The sequence below is a fragment of the Trachemys scripta genome, chromosome 23 (genome assembly GCF_013100865.1).
Source record: "Trachemys scripta elegans isolate TJP31775 chromosome 23, CAS_Tse_1.0, whole genome shotgun sequence".
Lineage (NCBI taxonomy): Eukaryota > Metazoa > Chordata > Testudines > Emydidae > Trachemys > Trachemys scripta.
This window is the reverse complement of record NC_048320.1, coordinates 8,935,238-8,952,262: the sequence shown is the minus strand read 5'-3', so window position 1 is coordinate 8,952,262 and position 17,025 is coordinate 8,935,238. Positions and strand designations below refer to the sequence as shown.

Here is a 17,025-nt window from a genome sequence, read left to right as displayed (position 1 = left end):
GGGGGGAGGGAATCACGGCCACAGGCACTGGACCCACAGCTGGGCGGGGGGGTCACCAGACCAACAGCTGGGGGGGGGGGTTACTGGATCCACAGCAGCGGTGGGACGGCCAACGGGGGGCAGGCACAGCCGGGGCCACTGAACTCACAGCTGGGGGGGGGTCATGGCCCGGGCACTGGACTCACAGCCAGGGGCACTGGACTCAGCTGGGGGGTGGGGGTCATGGCCAGGGGCACCGTACCCACAGCTGGGGGGGAGTTACGGCCCAGGGGGCACCGGACCCACAGCTGCAATGGGGCAGCCATCGGGGGGGGGGGGGGGCAGAGGGGGGGGGGGGGGACAGACCCGGGGGGCCCCAGCCCCGGGGGGGGTGGGGGGGGGGGGGGCAAGGGGGGGGTGGATACAGCCCCAAAGCCCCGGGGGGCTGCAGAGTGGGGGCAGCAGGGGTGGAAGCCTGGGAGATGCTGGGGATGGCGCTGCAGAGATTGTAAAAATCTATGAATCTGGGCTGTCTCCATCATTTCTGACCCACGCAAGCACTTACACACAGTATTTTACAAGACAGGTCAGGGTTAAGGTTCTCTCCCCCACCCCCTCTCCCCCAAAAATGAATAGGATACTTTAGGGTGAAAAAAAATGTGCTTCACAAGTAGCTGGTTATAAACCAGTTAATAACTAAAAGGGGAACCGGAATTAAAAAGGCAGTCAAGTCAAACGAGAGGAAAGGAAACAGAGTTGGAAGCAACATGGGATTAACCTGTGGAACTCTCTGCCTCAGGATGTTATCGAGCCGGGGTGGGCAAACTGTGGCCCACGGGCCACATCCAGCCCGTCAGACCATCTAATCCGGCCCTTAGCTCCCGCCGGGGAGCAGGGTCAGGGGTTTGCCCCGATCCACGCGGCTCCCAGGAAACAGCTGGCATGACCCCCCTCCGTAGTACGTAGAGGCATGGCCAGGCAGCTCTGCGTGCTGCCCCGTCCGCAGGCACTGCCCCCGCAGCTCCCAGCCAATGGGGGCTTCAGTTCCCAGCCAATGGGGGCTGCAGGGGTGGCGCCTGCGGACGGGGCAGCATGCAGAGCCGCCTGGCCGCGCCTCAGAGCCGGAGTGGGGACATGCTTCCGGGAGTTGCTTGCGGTAAGTCCCACCCAGAGCCTGCACCCCTGAGCCCCACTGCACCCCAATCCCCTGCCACAGCCCTGATCCCCCTCCAAACCTCTCAATCCCAGCCCAGCCCCTCTTGTACCCCAAGCCCCTCATCCCCAGCTCCACCCCAGAGCCCGCAACCCCAGCCAGAGCCCTCACACCCCTCCCCCATCCCTAATTCCCCCCCACACCCTCTGAACCCCTCGGTCCCAGCCTGGAGCCCCCTCCTGCACCCCAAACCCCTCATCCCCAGCCCCACCCCAGAGCCCTCACACACCGGCCCCCCAACGCAGAGCCCCCTCCTGCCCCCCGAACTCCTCATTTCTAGCCCCAGCCTGGAGCCCTCACCCCCACCCCCGATTTCGTGAGCATTCATGGCCCGCCATACAATTTCCATACCCTGATGTGGCCCTCGGGCCAAAAAGTTTGCCCTCCCCTGTTATAGAGGCAAACACCACAAGATGGGGTATTGAACTAGATTGTCCTGCTACAGGCAGGCTACCGCCCTCGATAGACCAGTGGGCTAGGGAAGGGTGACCCCTGCCTAGGGCTGTAGCCTAGGACTTGGGAGATCTACATTCAATTATCTGCTCTGCCACCGACTTCCTATGTGACCTGGGGCATGTCACTTAGACACCTAAATAGCTTTGAGGATCTATCTCCTGCTGCTTTCAATGGGAGATAGGTCCCAAAAAGCCTTTGAGAAGCTGGATTTAGCCCCGCTGGGCCGTGGCTCCCTGCTAGGGTGCCCAGACAGCAAGTGTAAAAATCGGGACGGGGGTGGGGGGGTAATAGGAGCCTATAGAAGAAGAAAAAAACCCAAAAATCGGGACTGTCCCTATAAATTCAGGACATCTGGTCACTCTACTCCCTGCCTGTGCTGTGGGATCACAGGCCTGCCTCACAGGTGCTGGGAGGAGAAATCTGTCAAAGCCGGGAGGGGGCCGGATCAGTACTGCAGCTAGATTTCACTGGGTCACATGGCTAGGGCCCGTTTAAGGCTTCTAACTTCCACTAAAAGAACAGGACTTGTGACACCTTAGAGACTAACAAATTGATTTCAGCATAAGCTGTCGTGGGCTGCAGCCCACTTCATCAGATGCATCTTCTTCCACTGACATCTATGGGAGTTAGGAGCCTCAGGATCTGGGTCCAGATGACCCCCTGGGTCTTCTTTGTGATGCTGGATTAGAGGGACCCGATAGCCTGTCCCAGATGGGCCCATTTGTCTGCTCCGATATCACAGGAGGGAGCAGGTTGGGCTTTAGGGATGGATGGCTGACTGGCACGCGGTGTCAGGGGGTTAATGGCCCAGCCAGTACAGCGGGGCCCAGAGCGCTACCTCTGCTGGTTCTCCCACCACTTCCTCCCTTCCCGCCCCATACACACCTGGCGGGGGGGGGGGGAGCAGTTTTTGGCCAAGCCTTGGCCACAAGTCCTCGTAAACATTCCTCCAGTGAAGAACAGGGCTGGATCAGCCCAGCTGTGCCTGATAGCAAGGGTCCAGATAAGGGCCGCTGATAACAGCGTTTGCTAGGGACAAAGGGCACCAAGCATTACAGGGATTGGGGTGGGGATGGGTTGATGGGGGAGGGGAGGGAATGGGTTGATAAGAGAGGAGAGGGGGTGATAGTTGTAGTGGGGCGGGGAGGGGCTGGGTGGCATGAGGAGGGGAGGGGCGATAGCTGTAGTGGGGAGGGGTGGGGTAGGGTGATAACTGTAGTGGGGAGGGGAGGAGTGAGGAGTGATAGCTGTAATGGGGAGGGGTCGGGAGGGGAGGGGCAATAGCTGGAGGGTGGGGGGGAGGGGAAGGACAATAGCTATAGTGGGGGAGGGGAGAGAACAGTCTATTAGGGGAGGCAGGGAGGGGAATTTTTGGCTGCAGCAGGGCCCCGATCTCCCCAGCCACATCACCCCCCCACCCCAGGGCTCTGCATGGCCCTGCCAGGCCCCGAGCTCACAGCCACCCAGCACCCGCAGGTGCTCGCAGGGCAATAGGAGCGGCTCTGCCACGGGCTAACGCGGAGCCCGCGCTGCCCCCCAGGCGCTCGGTGCCCAGGGGCCCTGACACGCGGCTCCCTTGTTCTCCCCTGGGCAGGTGGACGAGGCCGTCTCCCGCTGCAAGGAGACCGTGACCAGCCTGGCCTTCAGCTTGGCCTTCCTGCAGCGCATGGACATGAAGCCCCTGCTGGTGCTGGGGCTGCCGTCCCGGAGCTCCCTGAGCGACACCCTCACCTTCCGGGATACCAAGGCGCTGCTGACCCAGAACTGCAAGGCCCTGACGGACGCCCTGCGCCAGAACTCCGCTGCCACCATGCCCTTCTTCGGGGCCGGCGCCGTGCTAGGAGCGGAGCAGTCGCCCGCCAACTCCAGGTCAGCCGCTGAGCCTGCAGGCCTGGCTCTCCTTACCGGCCCGAGGGCTCCCGTTAACGCCCCTCTCTCTGCTCCCAGCGGGATCTCCGTGGACAGTGACCTGCTGCAGTGGTGCCTGGAGTCCGGGAACATCCCCATCATCTGCCCCGTCGGGGAGACCCGCGGCCGCCAGTCCCTGCTGCTGGACTCCGTCGAGGTCACCGCCGCCATTTCCAGGACGCTGCTGCCCACCAAGATCATCTTCCTGAACATGACGGGGGGGATCAGGAACTCCGGGCAGAAGGTGGGTAAGGGCAGCGCAGGGTCTGGCACAGGAGACGCCGACTCACCCACCCTCTGCTGCTACTGCTGGGCTAGACATGTGCCTCCCGCTCCGCGTGCCGGGACATGGGCTCCCATCCCGCCCCTTCCAGGGGACACTCCCACACCCCGACTGCCTCCTGGGGCCCCCCACCCTTCCCTTCACCCCTCCCCAGCTCCTGGTCACCTCCTCCCATGCATGGACCGGGGAGCCAGGAGACGGCGCTGAGGAGCGTTGTACACAAGGGGGGCGAGGCTGGAGGGCAGGCACGTACACGTGGGGAGGGGCCGCAGAGGCCTCCAGCTGCTGCTGGGTTTGCCCATCAGCTGGGAGAAGGTCAAAGCAGCCCCCTGCACTGCGCCCCTCTACCGGGGCTGACCACGGCGGGAGCAAGAGCTAACCTTCCCCACCACGCCCCATGCTTGCGTTGTGTCCTCCACTTGGGCTCAGCAGCTGGGCTGGGCCCATTCCAGGAGGCAGCCGGCATGGAGCAGGGGACGGGCAGAAGGGCCTAACCCATGGAGACCTCGCCCATCCCCTTGCTGAGCCCCCCCTGGCCTTGCAGGTGCTGGGGAACGTGAACCTGCCCGCCGACCTGGACCTAGTGACCAAAGCCCAGTGGATGGGCCACAAGGAGCAGCAGCAGGTCAGGCTGATCATCGACCTGCTGAGCCGCTTGCCCTACGAGGCCTCCGCCGTCATCGCCTCTGCCGGCACGCTGCTCGCCGAGATCTTCAGCAACAAAGGTGAGCGTGGCCCCCCGGGGCCTGCCCCTGCCCCGATGGGCACAGCCGCTGCCTCGCTCTCTCGGGGCGGGCGGACGGGACGGGGGAGCTGAGTTCGGCTGGAGAATTAGCGCCGGCGAGTGGAGCAGGAAGCAAAGCGCTGCTGCTCTGCGGGAGACCGTCCGAGTGAGCAAAGCCCTGGCTCTTCCCTTTGGCTCCAGGCTCGGGGACCCTGTTCAGGAACGCTGAGCGTATGCTGCGGGCCGAGAGGCTGGAGGAGCTGGACCAGCAGCGCCTGGTCTCCTTGATCAACACGTCCTTCGGGAAGACCCTCCGAGGGGACTATCTGGCTTCCATACGGCCCAGGCTGCACTCCATCTACTTCTCAGAGGGGTAAGGAGGCCCCCAGCACGTCTCTGCTGGGCCCAGGAGCTCTAGGAGCAGGCAGGCAGCGGGATATTTAAGAAGAGGAGAGATCCCTATTCAGCCACTTCTAGGGGCAGCCCCTGGGGTGCAGAGTGACCCTAACATCTGGCTGAAGGCCGTTAGTTCTGGGGATTGTCCTGTATCCCTGAGATCTGAAAACCTTCCCTGCCCCCCTTTCTCCGCCTGGTCTGTTTAGACAGGAAACTCTTGGGGGCAGGGGTTGTCTCTCCTTACGTGCAGCACCTCACACCGGGGGCCAGCGAAGGCCTCTAGCCTCACACGCAACAGGAGACAGGCCTGCAAAAGGCACGCTCCAGCCTTCCCAACTGGCTCCTGTTGTAGAGTACGGACCCAAACCCCAGAGCCTCTGAACCTTGGGGCCATGCGAAAGCCAGGCACAAAGTGGTTATTTCCTGTAGTGCCTGAGAACTACCACAAGCGAACAGCTGGGGTAACCCTTGTCCTAGCTGCATGGGCCCAGGGGAGTGAGGGAGGGAGAACAGAAGGTGCAAAATCTCCTCCCTTCCTCTTGGAAGCCTTCCCTGCCAAGCAGAGTCTGCTCGTGCCACTCACCCTACCCTTTGTCACCCAGCTACAACGCAGCAGCCATCATCACGAAGGAGCCGGTCCTGGGCGGCATGCCGTACTTGGACAAGTTTGTGGTCAGCTCCACCAAGAAAAGCCAAGGCTCCGGCCAGATGCTGTGGGAGTGCATACGGCAGGACCTCAGGACCCTCTTCTGGAGGTCTCGCGTCACCAACCCCATTAACCCCTGGTAGGTGGAAAGGAGACCATTGGGAATGCCACCCTCCTGGTGGACGCCGACACAGATGCACATCTGTTCTGGGCTCAAGTTTTAAACACACTAATGGTTCTCCTGCTATTCCAGCCCTGGGCTCCCCACATACAGCTCTACCAATTCCCCACAACCCTGTCCTGCAGCCCCCCAGCTAATCCAGCCCTGGGCTCCCCACACACAGCTCTGCCAATGCCTCTTACCCTTACCTGCGGCTCTGCTCCCCACACACACCCAGCTCTGGCAGTGCATCTCAATCCTGAGTGCAACACCCCTGCTACACCAGGGCTGGGCCCCTCCACCACTCTGCTGGTGCGTCTGTACTCTGATCCACACCACCCCTTACCATTCCAGGCCTAGGTTTCCCACGCCACCCTGCCAATGCCCCTTAACCCTGACCTGTAACCCCCACCCACTCACTCTGGACCTCCCCATCAGTAAAACAGAATTAGCACTACTATGCTACTTACAGAGGTGCTGCAAGGATACAATCACTGATATCTAGGAGGGACTCAGATACTCTTAGATACAGCAGGTGGCAAGTCTGACCCAGTATTATCCCTGTAATTGTATCCATGGACGCTCTTGTTGCTCTACGGGATGCAGATACTGCTCTGGGAGTAAGCGTTCATTTTGTTCCCGTCAGGTATTTCAAGCACAGTGATGGAAGCTTCACCAACCACCAATGGATCTTCTTCTGGTTTGGCCTGTCCGACATCCGGGATTCCTACGAGCTGGTGAACCACGCAATATCCATTCCAGACTCGTTCTGCAAACCATAGGGCGATCTTTCTAGGGCAGAGTGAGAGCGGAGCAGGTTGGGCTTGGGAGGATCAGGCCTTCGTACATCAAGACCGGATAAGAAGAACCAGAGCTCAGAACGGCCAGCCATGCACAGAGCTCCAGGGGTGTTTCCTGCACCCAGAGGAATGATTGGCACAAAGAACCCTCTTCGCCAATTCAGCACCCCGCTTTTCCCTAAAAAAGTGCTAGCAAAGCCTGTGTTGTGCGGACTGTTGTCAAGAGAAGTTAGAGCGAGGAGGTCGGGACTCTTGGGTTCAAGTCTCATCTCTGCCACTGACTCACCGTGGGACCTCGGCAAAGTCACTTCCCCCCTCTGTGCCTCACTTTCCCGACCTATAAAATGGGACCGCTATTAACGAACGTGTAAAAAGAGCAGCGACATCTTTCCTTACAATCCTGTGGAACAGCAAGTAGGAGTCACACACACACAAAGCTTATATTTATAGGAGCCGGCAGCCTGGCTGTGGAGTTCCACATACAACGTGTACAGCAGAAACCAGACAAGAGTAGCTGGAAAGCGTCGACTTTTAATGTGATTTTGGCTTCTTTTTCAAGGTGTCTCGCCTTTCTTTAGCTATCCCAACAGTGCGATGTTAGGGTCTTACTGCTTTCTCCGTAACCAGTGCATAACCAGAACTGATTGACAAATGTCAGCTGGGAACTTCAGAGCGGCCAAAGGGCCGCAGACACCAAACCACCAGTGAAATTCCAGCTAGTGCCTTTGAAAACCCCCACACGTAAACGGGGTAAAATTGTCAGAAGGGACGAAGTCCCACATTTGTAAAAGTCTTTAGGCATTGATGCACTCGGCATTGCAACACCTAACTGATTTAGGAACCTAAACCTCATTTTAAGAGGTTAAATCCTACTGACTCTCAATGGGATTTTGGCACCTAAATCCCTTTTGAAAATGATGTCGGTTCCTAAATCAATTAGGTTTCACTGAGCACGGCAATGCCTAAATACTTTTCCAAATCTGGGCCTACGTGACTTAGCAGCCTATGGCCCATTTAAAAAAAGTGACTTAGAAATCTACGTCTTATTGGCAGTGGGACTTAGGCGCCCGAGCAACTTTTGAAAATGACAGGTTCCTAAGTCCCCTGGGCACTTTTGAACATTTCACCCTGATCACAAACCTACTCGTCGTCCATCACCAGCATCCCTGGCAGTGAAACATTTAAACGTCCAATTGCTAGATAGTTGCCATGAATCTACCGTGAACTCTGGCTAGTCAGCCAGTAAAGCACCAGGAAGTCTGAAATGATCTGTTTAAGAACTAGCATCACCAATGGCAGGGTTAAAGGAGAGCCTGTCTGGTTAAGTGCCATGAACCTGCAATGAACTCTTAAAATGCCAACACTACCCACGTAGAAGCCAGAATTTTTTAACCTAAAGTTAGGCACTAGTAAGCCCGAGAGGAAATGTACAGGTACCGTAGCTTCAACTGGTTAGGCACAAACTAAAAGCGACGTGCATATGAAGCAGAAGATGGGAGACGTTCAGGTAGGAGAGGAACTGGGCAGCAGGACTCAAGACCTCGGCTCTGTTCCCAACTCTGCCACAGATTTCTTGCATGACTTTGGGCAAGGCAGTTCATCCTTGGTTCCCCATCTGTACAATGGGGATAACAACACTGCTGTGCCTCAGAGGGGTGGTGGAGGACAAATCCGTAAGTATCTGGGAGGTACTAGGTACTCCAATGACGCCCGACACCTCTCAAAGTCGGCCTGCTTATTTAGGTGTCTAACTTTAGGTTAAAAAATTCTGGCTTATACGTCTCTCCTGCCAGCATCTCTGTTGGTGGCTTAAGTAAGATCTGACTTGGCTCTGGAGCAGAAAGGCAGCTGAAGTTTCCTCTGTTCACGTGCCTGTGATTAGGGGGAAGACAGGAAGGATGGCCCAGTGGTTAGGGCACAAGCCTGGATTCGGAAGACACAGGGGCTGTTCCCTGCATAGCCACCGACACCCTGGATTACTGTGGGCCTCTGAGTCTCAGTTCCCCATCTGTAACATGGGGTTAATAGACATGGTTCGGGGCAGGGGGGAGAGATGTGTGTGGGATGAACATAGTAAAGCTTGTGAGGTGCTCAGATAACAGTAACGAGGACGGAGAAGTACCGTAGGGTTTGGCTTGACTTGATTAAAGCCAAACAATGTTCCGGTAAGAAATAAAACTCAAGGGGTGGAGTTAAAAGCCTTTTCTCATTTAATCATCAGAAATACATGATGGGGAAAGTGGTTTAGAAAAAAGGGAAGACGCAACAGCAGCTCCAAGTGGACGGCTTGATCTAGGCAGTTGAGACAATGACCGTGTTTGAGAGCTCTCCTTAGGCGGGCAGGGCACTAGAGCTAGAGAGATCCTGCATGCTAGCTAGCCCCGCAGCAAAGGGCAAACCAAACCTGGGGGCAGGAGGCCCTCAGGGGGCAAAGGCAAGTTGTCTCTGGGCAGCATGTCACCTTATAACATGGAGCGCAGTCTCCCAACCTGTCCCTGACTCTGACAACCCTGACCAGAGTTGTAAGACATGGGATCCTCAGAGGGTTGGGAACTGGACTTTTCCCCCCTTTCAAGCTTCCCTTCCTCACTCTCACTCCACCCCAGCACTCTGGAAATTCCACCTCTCTTGGGGGGACGGGTAGCGGCTCCCCTCTCTACTGTTCATTCCTCCAGGCTTTGGCAGGCAGGATTGTCCGGTTGTAAAGCAGTGTCCATCTGCTCCCTCCATCGGGCTGTGCTAGGAGACAAGCCAATGCACAACTGATTCACATGCATGCTCCATTGATGGACGGGAGGCAGCATGGACGGATGCACACAGAGCGGGAGCGGGGCAAGAGGCAAAATTATTCCCTTCTCATCTCCGAAGCAGCTTCCTTCTCCCTCTCAAGAGCATTGAGGGCTGTTCCCCTTTGAAATCGCTCCTCTCCACAGCACTGCATCCTTTCGGGGAGCAGGGTTCCTTTGTAACCCCATGAAATTCCACAGGCAATAGTTAGAAGCACAGTGAGAACCAGCTTAAGTAACGAATGGAGGACGGTTACTCTGGCTTGGACACTGGCCTGCTGGGTGATCTTGGGCAAGTCACGTCCCCGCTCTGTGCCTCGGTTTCCCCATCTGTACAATGGGGATGATGACACTGACCTCCTTTGTAAAGCGCTTTGAGATCTACTGATGCAAAGCACTAAATAAGAGCTAGATTATTACTACCGTTATCCCCACCCACCACACACACACACAATGGTCCCCACACACCACACATTGCAACCAATGTGCAGAGTTCACCACAGACGATGAAGGGGTGGCTTTGAAGTCCCCCATTCAGTTCATTGTTGGCGTCTTTCCAGTAACCAATCATCTGGCTCCCCAAGGGGACTCCCAAGCTTCCAGGATCCACTCCTCCTTTCCGCAGAGGAATTACGCTGCTCACACACCCACTGAGCTAGTCTGACCCTGTGGGCAGCTGTTCTACAATGTCCCCTTTGCTGCTACACAGAGCCAGAAGAGTGAGGTGCTATAGGGCTGTGCTTAAAACACCTGTCAAAGTGCAATGAAGGACTAACGTGCTCAAGAAAGGCAGCCACTGAGTCCCCTGGCCCGTCAATGGGAAAAAATCAACTAGGAATTTTTTAAAAGTAGTAAAAAAGAATAAATAATGGTGATTTTAAAAAAACCTACTCCCATCCCCTCCCCCGAACTGCAGAGCCCTCCCCCAGGCCTGTCCTATCTGCCCCCACTTGTCCCATCTCAACCATCCGTGGCCAAGATGATGACAGCCCCGAAGATACCAACGTTCTGCCCGATGAGTTTCATCTGGTTCCAGAACTCGACGCGCCGGGAGTCATGCCAGTAGCCGAGGTTCCCATCAATGAACAGGATGACCAGGGGCAGGATCACCGAGAGGATCTGGGCAGCCGTGCTGATGTAATAACCGGACAGGAATGACAGGGCCAGCACCCCATAGAGGATGAAGAGTAGCTGCAGGGTGATCTCGCCACCTAGGATGTGGTTGAGGTAAGCCAGACGATCCTCTTTGCTGTGCTGGAGGGAATAGGCCTGTAGGGCACAGTGGAACAGTAAACCAAGAGGTAGGAGCAAATTCATACACACTGAATATGTCTGTACTGCAATCAGGATGTGTGACTACAGCACGGCTAGACATACCCACGCTAGCTTTGATCTAGCCCTGCCCGGCCAGGACCCTGGGTACGTACACCAGGGGCCCCCTGCCCAGTTGCATACATACAAAATGGGAAATGACCACCTAGGAAGGAGTACTGCAAAAAGGGATCTGGGGGGTCATAGTGGATCACAAGCTAAATATGGGTCAATAGTGTAGCACTGTTGCAAAAAAAGCAAACATCATTCTGGGATATATTAGCAGGAGTATTGTACGCAAGACACAAGAAGTAATTCTTCCGCTCTACTCGGGCTTCAACTGGAGTATCGTGTCCTGTTCTGGGCGCCACATTTCAGGAAAGACGTGGACAAATTGGAGAAATAAATAAATAAAATTAATGGAGATATCCCATCTCCTAGAACTGGAAGGGACCTTGAAAGGTCATTGAGTCCAGCCCCCTGCCTTCACTAGCAGGACCAAGTACTGATTTTGCCCCAGATCCCTAAGTGGCCCACTCAAGGATTGAACTCACAACCCTGGATTTAGCAGGCCAATGCTCAAACCACTGAGCTATCCCTCCCCCCCCTCCAAAGTCTAGAAAGTCCAGAGAAGAGCAACAAAAATGATTAAAGGTCCAGAGCACATGACCTATGAGGGAAGATTGAAAAAATTGGCTTTGTTTAGTCTGGAGAAGGGAAGACTGAGAGGGGACATGATAACAGTTTTCAAGTACATAAAAGGTTGTTACAAGGAGGAGGGAGAAGAATTGTTTTTCTTAACCTCTGAGAATAGGACGAGAAGCAATGGGCTTAAATTGCAGCAAGGGAGGTTTAGGTTGGACATTAGGGAAAACTTCCTAACCGTCAGGGTGGTTAAGCACTGGAATAAATTGCCCAGGGAGGTTGTGGAATCTCCATCATTGGAGATTTTTAAGAGCAGGTTGGACAAACACCTGTCAAGGATGGTCTAGATAATACTTAGTCCTGCCTTGAGTGCAGGGGACTGGACTCCTCTCGAGGTCCCTTCCCCTTCCAGTTCTATGATTCTATGTTGCTGCAGCTTCACTGCTGTCATTACTGAAGCTAGCTCACGCATGTCGACATGTAGTGCAATCACATCCCCCAAATGCAGTGTAGACGTAGCCACAGCCTTTCCTCCCAAAAGGCTTTGGGGATTGTGTGCGCGACGGCAGCTGCTTCACTGCACGCACCCAATCGCTACACAGCAGTGTAGGGGTGCAGGAGACCAGCTGAAACAGACGGAGGCCCAATGCAATTCAGAGAGCATAGGCCAAAAGGGACCATCAGGATCATCTAGTCCGACCTCCGGCATAGCCTATCGGGACGTCCCGGAATTAATTCCTGCTTCAAGTCGGCTGGTGGTTGACCTAGAGTGGATCTTTTAGAAAAAACAGCCAACCTTGATTGAAAAATTTTCTAGCGATGGAGAATCCGCCACAACCTTCAGCAAATTGTTCCAGTGGTTAATTACCCTCGCTGTTAAAAATTCATGGCTTATTTCCAGTCTGAATTTGTCCAGCTTCAACTTCCAGACACTGGATCTTTGTCTACTAGATTGAAGAGCCCATTATCAAGTGTTTGTTCCCCTTGTAGGTACTTCCAGACTGTGGTCAGGTACCCCCTTAATCTTCTCTTTGTTAAGCTAAATAGACTGAGCTCCTTGAGTCTCTCACCATAAGGCAGGTTTTCTAACCCTTTAATCATTCTCATGGCTCTTCTCTGACCCCGCTCCAATTTATCAACATCCTTCTTGCATTGTGGGCACCAGAACTGGACACAGTATTCCAGCAGCAATCACACCAGAGCCAAATACCGAGGTCAAATAACCTCCCAACTCCTACTCGAGATTTGCCAGTTTATTACTAGTCTGAATGTATCTAGCGTCAACTTCTAACCGTTGGATCTCATTATAGTTTAATCGTCAGGCTGGAATTTGGCCAGGAGACTAAGGTTAATAGCTGACTTTTGCACGAAGCCCCATGGGATCAGGATGCCAGTTTTCCATCCCCTCTGAAAGGCAGTGCCACAGTGTCCCCTGCTGTCATGCTGGGGGTTCTGATTTAATACAGCCTCAGCAGGAAGGAACAGTGCCTGCTACTCAATCACATAATAGCCACAAAGACTAAGGGTATAACTGGTACCAAAATACTATCTCCATTTCTCTGCCTCCTCCACCCTGCAGGGCTGGTCTTAGGGGATCATGGAAGCTGATGCTCCTCCCACCGATCCAATCCACTGCCTCTATTTCTGTCCAGCCATATGCAAATAGTGCTATGGCTTTCTAAACGCCCCAGAATCCTTTGCAGTAGGCTGCAGGGGTGTCCAAAGGAGGTGCAAAGAATTCTAGAACCAATGTGACACCCAAAGGCACCTTCAGGCAGAGTAAGTAAGTCAGGGCTGGCCAGTAACCATGGCAGCTGGGGTGTTCCTCTGGCAACAACCCCTTTTAGTCCAAGGAGTACCCTAAGTGGCCACCTGTGCCCCACAGAGAATCCCCCCCTTGTCTGATCTCTCCCCAGCTGTGATACAAGCTGCTCCAACACCCGCACTTTCCCACTTGCGGCCACAGCCACAGCCACATGACAAAGTGCTGAATCCCAGTTTCTTTCTGATCACCCCCCGTGCTCTGGTGATTTCACTGCAAGCCAACGCACGCTGGCTAGCAACGGCAGAGCTGTGCATGGAAGTCCACCGTGGCACCAGCCAACTCCTGCCCCGCTGGGTACATACCACGCAGATGAGGTAGATGCCGAGGAAGACCTGCCCGGTGGACTGCAGAGACCTGCTCCGTGGCTTCTGACGATAGATCTCACCAGCCCCACTCGCCAAGATCAGGAACCCACCAATGATAGCTATGGTTCGTGAGTACATCCTCACCTGCAGGGGGAATCACACAGTGGGTACATCAGTTAGGGACTGGGAAATAAAAAGGAGCCCCATAAACTTAAAAGAAATAAAAGCACGAGGCATTTAGATACACGAAAACAACATCTGCAGGGGCATTACACTGGATACAGACCTCTCATCTTCACATTTCAGGGCACAAGCTGATCATCAGCTGAGGTCAGGAAGAAAGTGTGTAGGCTTGTAGCCAGGTGCACGATGCAATCTCGCCGAAGCAGCTGCTTTGGCCATGAGATAGCGGACTAGCAGGATCAAAATGGGGGCGGAGGGGGAAGAGAAGGGGAAGGAAAGGGCGATGGGGATAATTCTTGCTCTCACTGAAATACTGACATGGAGACTGAAGCCTTCTTCTATTCACAAAGCAGATGCAACCCGGGCATTACAGGGCAAGTTTCTCCTTACATCGTCCTGATCTCAAGGAGCGAGGGAGCGATTCAGTCTCTATGGCCTCTTAATTCCTTGCCCTCTCTGCTGAAAGAGCGAACAAGGAGGCTCAATGAGGATACTAGCTTCACTTGGATGTTAGTGCCAGGGGGCCCGGACCGAGATCTACACTCATTTCAGACAGGCCAAACAGTCCAGGGTTACTAAGCGTGGCTGGCATGGGAACAGATGAGGCAGCTGCCCCCTAGCCGATCAGCCACCCAGGGAACTCCAATGAACCCCTCACCTTCAACCAGTCACCGTAGTGCACATAGCCCCCGATATACGCCGCGTACGTGCTGACTGCTAGCTGAAGAGCAGCTCCCAGTGCAAACCACCTGCGCTTCACCCCGAAGGACATGAAGCTGGCACACAACACCGCTGCCCCCATGTCCAAGTACAGATACGGGACGGGGATGTCAGGTTTCCTAGGGGGAGACAAGGAAGGAGTTTCAATCCAGTTGGACATCTGAGGAATCGAGTCATACCACGTAAGCAGGACAAAGCAACCACATGTGAGCCCAGGGTGCCCAACTGTGTCCGGGCACTGCCTTAGGAAGAACTCTGCTTTCAGGCTGGAGATATTACAAACCTGAGCTCTCTCGCTCACATAACCTGTGAATAAGTGTCCAAGGGACAGCCCTGGACACGGAGGTCCTGTATTTATCCTGGAGTATGTAAGGGCCAAATAGTGACAAGGCAAGTTTCCCCAGGTCATCCCATCAGCATGCCTCAACCGCAGCCTTCTCCAACAATAATCCCTAGCTTTTATACAGCCCTTTTCTTCCACAGATCTCAAAGCACTTTCCAAAGAAGGTCAGTATCATTATCCCCATATTACAGAGGGGGAAACTGAGGCACAGAGAGGGGAAGCAAATCCACTCAAAAAATACGATATAGTAAGTTCTCCAGGGCAAGGACTGTCTATTATTGTATTTGTACAGCATCTAGCACAACAGAGGCCCATCTTCGTTGGCCCGTAGGCACTACCATAATAAACATGAGTAATAATAATAAGCAAAATACCCAAGGTCACCCAGCAGGGCACTGGCAAAGCCAGGAATAGAACACACATCTCCTGAGACCTAGTCTAGTGATCTACCCACTAGGCAACACTGCCTCCCCAATGCCTACCATGAATGGAGAGGGAGGCCACTCAAATTATCCAAGTTTGCCGTTCCATGTGTTATGAAAATAAGCTAAAGGCCATTCACAGTGCCTCTCTGGGTGACCCAGCACCATCAGAAAAGCTCCACCTCTAACTCCCCAAAGGCACATGCAGTGATACAGGGTTTCCACTCCAGCATTAGCTGCATCTGGGTATTGCAATCCAAATAGGGTTGCCACCTTTCTAATTGTCAGTAATGGGCCCTGCCCCACCTTTATCCCCTAAGGCCCCACCCCTGCTCCACCTCTTCCCTTGAGTTCCCGCCCCCTTCGCCTCCTCTTCTCTAGGCTCCACTCCCTTTTCCGCCTCTTTCCCCAAGGGTCCACCCCGTCGCACACGCCTCTCCCTTCCTTGCTGGCTGGATCCACTCCACCTTCCCCGCCCCCAGCTGGGTTCCCTCTGCTGTTCCAGGGCTGGGACAGGAGCTGCTGCAGGTTAACAAGGAGCCTGGGGGCAGGTAGGAGGCAGCCCCCAGCTGAGCAGGGGCTGGGTTAATGACCAGGCACCTCCTCCCACCTCACAGTAACTGAACTTTAGAAAACGGGCACTTGGCAACTCTAACCACCACCAGTCTGGCACCTCGCGTAAGCAAGAGCTAAGCACCATGAGATATGGTAAGAAGGAGTTAGAGCCTGAGCTAGGGTCCCCGGGGTTAAGGCAGAGCCTTGATGTTACCTTAGCACCAGCAGAAACAAGGCCATTAACCAGCCCCTGCCTAGGAACAGTGTGTAGCACAGGCAGCTGCTGGCCTCAGGGGACCAATTCTCATCCTGCCCTTAACTCTGCCCTTCCCCATGACCCCAGCCACTCCCCCCCAGCCATCCTCACTCCCACCCCCAACCCTCTCCTCCTCCCCCACCACCCATGATCCTGACTCCATCGATCCTAATGTCTACTCTCTCCTCCCCCATTCCTCTCCTCCCCATCTAACCCCTTCTCCTGCCCCTGCCCATCCCTCCTGACTCCTCCCCACCCCTGACTGCTCCCCCTCCCCCTCTATCTTGGCCCCTCCCCAACACTCCTGACTCTACCCTACCCCCGACTCCTCCCCCTCCGCCCCTCCCCCATCCCCCTGACTCCACCCCACCCCGACTCCTCCCCCTCCGCCCCTCCCCCATACTCCACCCCACCCCGACTCCTCCCCCTTCCTCTTGGCCCCTCCCCTATCCCGCCTGACTCCACCCCACCCCAGACTCCTCCCCCTCTCTCTTGGCCCCTCCCCCATCCCTTCTGGTTCCTCCCCACCCTTGACTGCTCCCCTCCCCCATCCCTCCTGCCTCCGCCCCACCCGTCTCCTCCGCACCCCTGACTGCTCCCCCAAATCCTCCTGGCTCCTCCCCACTCCCGACTCCTCCCCTGCCCCTCCCCCATCCCTCCTGACTCCTCCTCTGACTACCCCTCCCCCATCCATGCCGCCCCGCCCCGCCCCACCTGCGGGCGTCGGCCCGCTCCGCGAAGAGCATGAGGGCGCTGAGGCAGTTCCAGAAGGGGAAGCGCGTGAGCAGCACCGAGCCGAGCTGCATCAGCAGCCGCAGCAACCGCCGCCGCCGAGCCCCGGCCGCCGCCATCTTAGTGCGGGGCAGCCCGGCCGGTCCGGCAGCGCGCTTCCGCTGGCGTCCGTCCCCACACCTGCCCGGCCGGAAACGCGCCCCGCCAGCAGGGGGGTTCCGGCCACGGCAGGTTCCTCTGGGAGATGCGCGGGCGGGCGCAGGCTCCTTCCAGCCCCGCTGGAGTCGATGGCCCCCCCCCTCGCCCAGCACTGCCCTGGGGGGGGTGTCCTCGCTACAGGGTCTCCCCCGTACCAGCCAGCCGCCTCAGGACGGGGG

At 55.9% G+C, this 17,025-nt stretch overlaps 2 protein-coding genes across 2 annotated transcripts; one reads left to right on the top strand and one right to left on the bottom strand.

The window, feature by feature from the left end:
* Positions 1-3,224: 3,224 nt before the first annotated feature.
* NAGS (N-acetylglutamate synthase) lies at positions 3,225-7,745 on the top strand. Its single transcript, XM_034755912.1, has 6 exons — positions 3,225-3,517; positions 3,596-3,800; positions 4,384-4,564; positions 4,765-4,936; positions 5,562-5,744; positions 6,412-7,745. The coding sequence occupies exons 1-6, from the start codon at positions 3,315-3,317 to the stop codon at positions 6,545-6,547; spliced, it is 1,080 nt and encodes a 359-aa protein (XP_034611803.1). The 5' UTR covers positions 3,225-3,314; the 3' UTR covers positions 6,548-7,745.
* Positions 7,746-8,757: 1,012 nt separating this feature from the next.
* Positions 8,758-16,801, bottom strand: TMEM101 (transmembrane protein 101). Its single transcript, XM_034755914.1, has 4 exons — positions 16,631-16,801; positions 14,279-14,459; positions 13,435-13,581; positions 8,758-10,620 (listed from the first exon to the last, which is right to left on the bottom strand). The coding sequence occupies exons 1-4, from the start codon at positions 16,765-16,767 to the stop codon at positions 10,312-10,314; spliced, it is 774 nt and encodes a 257-aa protein (XP_034611805.1). The 5' UTR covers positions 16,768-16,801; the 3' UTR covers positions 8,758-10,311.
* Positions 16,802-17,025: the final 224 nt, after the last annotated feature.